General features: G+C 38.4%; 1 protein-coding gene across 1 annotated transcript; it reads left to right on the forward strand.

Moving 5' to 3' along the window:
* Nucleotides 1-773: 773 nt before the first annotated feature.
* Nucleotides 774-2,533, forward strand: slp1 (sloppy paired 1). Its single transcript, XM_067770119.1, has one exon. It carries the CDS (start codon nucleotides 918-920, stop codon nucleotides 1,989-1,991), a length of 1,074 nt encoding a protein of 357 aa, XP_067626220.1. The 5' UTR covers nucleotides 774-917; the 3' UTR covers nucleotides 1,992-2,533.
* Nucleotides 2,534-5,520: the final 2,987 nt, after the last annotated feature.

Consider the following 5,520-nt stretch of genomic DNA (forward strand, 5'->3'; position numbering starts at 1 on the left):
CCGTTTAATTTGTTCCTTCCTTCCGCGCCATGTCGGAATTTATGTTTGTTATATAAAGACGGCAGAGCAATCATTCCTGCCACAAATATTTGATATGAAGTTAGTTTCTTAAGAACTGGCTCTCCGCAAATTCAGCCGGGGATTAACGAAATGTACCCATGCTCCGTTCAGACGACTTTGTGAGTATTGTAATCCGATAATTTTTGTGACTCATGCTTACGCTAAAAGTGTTAAAAGTTATCTAAAGAGGTTTTATAGCCAATCAAGTGGCTCTAACTAGAAGCAATTTTGTATTACAATCTCAAACCCTTTCATAAAAAGAACTAAATCATAAAAGAGAGGAACCACCCGACCAAGCCTAATCAAAAAGGGCCATTTGTAGCCCAAATAGGCTAAAGTGGCAGCCATGCACACAAACACTGCCAACGGAGTGCCTGACTTCCACAAAAGTGGATTGTGAAAGTGCCACCATTGCGAATGTGAATTGAGGCGGAGTCTCCGTATGGCATGGATGCTAGCAAGCAACAACAATGCTAAGGCAACGTGTGTTAAACTGTATGTAGATGTGGGAGAAATTGAACGTTGTTTTACTGTTGCAATAGTTGGTGGTTTGAGCATTGTATGTTGTTTTATGGTTTCTCTCTCTTGTGCTGTGCTGGGTATTGTGTGTAGAGTTTTCATGCTGTGCGGGTCAAAGAGGGTACGGGTATAAATAACGCACCATCGACGTACAGAGAGTCAGTATTGAGTTGCGCTTTGTATCGAGTAAATATTTCCATTTTAACTGGACAAAAAAGTTGCTCTGAAGCCATAACAAAATTAAGTCAATAAAAAAAAAAGAATTCTTGAAGAAAACCAGTTAAGTTAAACTCTAGTGAAAAAGTAATATAAAAGACAAAAACGAATAAATCGTGAGAATGGTGCAAAAAGTAGAATTCAAATCAAATTTCTCAATCGATGCCATCTTGACCAAGGTGACTCCCCAAAATGCAGCAGCCCACGAATATCCGCCATATGCAGTGCAAGAAAAAATGAATTTTCCAGCTTTGCCTTACCAGCAAATACAAACAGCCATCGAACGGGCTTACACTGCCGACGAACTTTCGAGTGTCGATGAATTTGAGGCACCTTCACGCACCAGTACACCCATGAGCAGTGCCGCCGATTCACTCACCTCTGGTGAGGATAAGCACGAGAGCTGCGATGATGAGTCAGATGAATGCAATGATGATCACAGTGGCAAAGAAGCAGACGCCGCGGGAGCAAAAGCTGATGATGGTGATGCCAACAAGAAACCCTCCTACAGCTACAATGCGCTCATTATGATGGCCATACAAGACAGTCCCGAACAGCGTTTAACATTGAATGGCATCTATCAATATTTAATCGATCGTTTCCCCTACTTCAAGAAGAATAAGCGCGGTTGGCAAAATTCCATACGTCACAATTTGAGTTTGAATAAATGTTTTACGAAAATACCACGCAGTTATGATGATCCCGGCAAAGGCAACTACTGGATCTTAGATCCCAGCGCTGAAGAGGTGTTCATTGGTGAAACGACGGGTAAATTGCGTCGTAAAAATCCTGGTGCTAGCCGTTCGCGTTTGGCTGCTTATCGTCAGGCAATTTTTTCACCGCTAATGGGCGCTTATGGTGCAGCGAGTGCATTGCCCAGCTATCATGCGGCCTCAAACTTTGGCGGCGCCGCCAGTTATATGGGAGCAGCAGCTGCAGCGGCCGCACTCTATCAACGTATGGCCGCACCACCAATGGCGGCAGCTGCAGCAGCGGCAGCTTATCATCAGGCTGCTTTATATGGTGGCGCATCACATCAAATGATGTCACAAAATGGATCCAATGGTCATCAATTGCCGTTGGGTTATGGCTCATCGGCGTATGCTTCGATGCCAACACTGTCCATCGCACCTAATTCAATCTCCAATGAATTATTTCAGCGTATGCAGTTGTTTGGCAAATTCCCAGCAAGTTAAGTTGATTCCTAATTTACCAACAGCTAAGTTGGTGGCAGAAAGTATGGGACCACCAGGTTTGCAGCGTTCAGTTAACTTCAAAGAATACTCAAAAGTTTGTGTGAAAATTCGAGAAATGTTACGCGCATACCGTCGGATAAATTGAATGGTGCATCTGTGGTGGCAATCTGTGGTTAGAACGGCAGTCGACAAGGCGAGCAGCTTAAATTGCAAGGCATACCGAATGAATCACTTCAAATTAATATTTTTGAATCGAGTGTTGAAGCTGCTGTCAAAAATGTGCTCAATGGTCATTTGAGTGTTACAGAGGCGTAAAAAAATTTAGCTTAAAGAGACAGGAAATGTTAGTCTAAAGCAATTTATGTAATTGTTCATATTAAAGAGAACCAAATTAGATTAAGAAAAATATTATTTGAAAATTTAAAAGCATAATAAAACATTTAATCAAAGAAAAATATTTCAAAATAAAAAAATTGTTTTATATTTGGCATTGCGTAAAAAAAATTATAAAAATACTTTCGTATTAAAAGCAAGTATGTAAGATCTGGAAAAAAAAAAGAGTAAACTAAATAATTAATTGTTGAAATATGAACTGTTATTTGTTATTTACGTATATTTTTTTTTTTAATCGTATTTTGTAATATAAAAAAAAGATTATTAAAAAAAAATCGTACTTCTGCCATTTGGAAATACTTTAAATAAAACAAAAATCTAAAAACATATATTTACTGAAAACATAATTTTTTGTTTATTTGCGCTACAAAGGTTCTGATATTAAATTAAAACCAGATAAAATGTGAGTATTCTTATTGTTAGTCTCGTTATGGGATGAAAGTCTCATCGTCCTTTCATTGTGGTCTGTCCATATGGCTCTCGATACACAAAATGACTTCATGGATCGGGTAAAATATACAAACTAATTTTTTGTAAAAATAAAATAATTAAAAAAAATTGTTTAAGTTATACGGTTTTATTGAAAACAATACTTACATGAAATAATAATAATACGAAAAGCTAGAAAATAATTAGGTAGGTCCTAGGTACTAGTCATCACACACTCCTAATCAATCTAGGGCGTTGATCAGACAATTAAATAAAAGCGTTGGACGCGTCATATTTCTATTGATAGTCATATATAAGACCAACTGAACCCTAATCACATTTTTAGAAATTTCACGAGTGCAACGCTTTTATTTAATTGCCTGATCAACGCTAGATTGATTAGGAGTGTGTGATGACTAGTACCTAGGACCTACCTAATTATTACTTTCTAGCTTTCAGTATTATTATTACTTCATGTAAGTATTGTTTTCAATAAAACCGTTTAATTATTTTATTTTCAAGTTTTTAGTCTTTATTGCCTATTATTTCTCATTCTATTTAGTTCATTTGGTGACTCATTATTACAAGGACTCTTTCCTGACAATTTGTTACAACCTAAGTCCTCAATACATAATCCTTCCAAAGTCTTTACTCGACTCTGCGCCACGTATGCTTGTCCCTCCTCCAACTCCAAAATATTTTGATGTCACTTCTACTGGACTGTATGCAATATTTGTTCCAAATATGAGCCAAATCGGGCCACAAATACGATTTTTGCGAATATCTCGATCCATGCGCCACCTAGCGGTGATTTTCTTTCACAGGTCGATTTTTATTCTTGTATGTATTAAGTGTTCCAAATATGTGCCAAATCGGTCCACAAATATGATTTTTGCGAATATCTCGATCCATGCGCCACCTAGCGGCGATTTTCTTTCAAAGGTCGATTTCTATTCTTGTATGTATTAAGTGTTCCAAATATGGGCAAAATCGGACCACAAATATGATTTTTGTGAATATCTCGATCCTTGCGCCACCTAGCGGCGATTTTCTTTCACAGGTCGATTTATATTCTTATATGTATTAAGTGTTCCAAATATGTGCCAAATCGGACCACAAATATGATTTTTGCGAATATCTCGATCCATGCGCCACCTAGCGGCGAATTTTTTCTTATTATTGCATTGTCATCGGGTTCTGAACTATATTCCAAGTTTCATGCTTGTAGCTTATCGGGAAGTTACTTAAATTTCAATTACAAGATTCGGTCACAACGGCCGTGCGGCCGTGCATGCGGTCATGGGGCCTGTCAAGTCAACCTAAATAAAACCGTTTAAAAATATGTTTTGTACATTTCACCAGCCCCTAAATTCCAACCTTCGAGCGGGAAAACTGCATCGCCAAAAATCTTTAGAACAAATCGTAGAACAGCTTTAGGCTCGTAAGGACTAACCGCCTAAGTTTTATATACAACTCTTGGAGTTATGCTGTTATTCCTTATGAGCCCAATGCACTTACTGTTGAATGCTTTTCTGCGCACTTGTTGCTGTTTTCGAGATGTTTGCTGATGAAGTTTTCTCGCTAGTGAAGATTGAAATTTGGGGGCAGATCCATATATCGTCAAGTCTTTTGGCGTGGAGAACCAGAATCTGGGCTCAGTTGAGTTTGTTCACAATAACGTTTTGGATAAATGGCGAGAAAAACTTTGGGGTGTCCGATCTAAATGAATCTCTGATTCAGGTTACGTACGTCGACATACACATTTCTTGTGAACGTTGCCTAACGCTAATTAGATGAGTCTGAGCTTGAGACATATTAATATGCAGAAAATTGCAATATTCTAAGCAGAGAAAGGTGTTGTACCAATTGTATCTAATTAAAGGTATGATTGAGTACCCGCAATTTTCTAGGGCGCTGTGTTTTAAGCGCAGGCTGGGTTTCATAGATGATTTCATACCTGAGCTCGGTTTCCCTGCAATCGTTTCAAACTTGTTCACAAATTTATTATTTCTTCGGCAGCGCACTCGGCATTTTGTGATGGAATCAAGACCCCACAGCCAAGCGTACCGACAGATGGGAAATGATGGCACAGTGGAAAAATTTAATTATGTCTGGCAACCAATTCATGATTTCTTTTGAAACATTCTTTCTTGCTTTTGAAGTCAGTTAAATAAAACATCTCGGATAACATCTTCATACTAGAACTTATAAATTGTCGAGTTTGTACGCGAAAAATTTCTAGCACATCTCGTCTTCTGGCGAGATTCTAGAATCTCGAAACAGTCGTAAAGCTCGCGAGCTACTGGAAATTCATTTAAATCGCCGCACTTCCAGTTTTATATAGAGCTTACGATTTCCTCTGGAGAAAAACGAAAATTTCAAAAAAATCGTGAGGGTTTCTTAGTCCCTTTTTACATGGTCCATTAACTGTTTTAAGTCGTGCACATTTCCGTGGCTGAATGAAAAATTTCCGGAGCAACTTTAGATATCATTGCAGATTTCGTGCAGCTAGCTGGCTCCCATTTACCCTTTTGCATTACTGTTTTCGGTTGGGCTATGTTTACAAGCCTTGAAATATGGTTATAGTCGCCTTCATGCCGAAGGCGTTGAAAAACTCCCATGTACTTTTCAAAGGCTTTAAGCCAATAGCCCTATACTCGTTTCTTTTAATATCGCTGGAAGGCCTGATTTATCTTAGAGTAAGGAG

Source organism: Eurosta solidaginis, chromosome 2, assembly GCF_040869045.1.
Source record: "Eurosta solidaginis isolate ZX-2024a chromosome 2, ASM4086904v1, whole genome shotgun sequence".
Classification (NCBI taxonomy): Eukaryota; Metazoa; Arthropoda; class Insecta; order Diptera; family Tephritidae; genus Eurosta; species Eurosta solidaginis.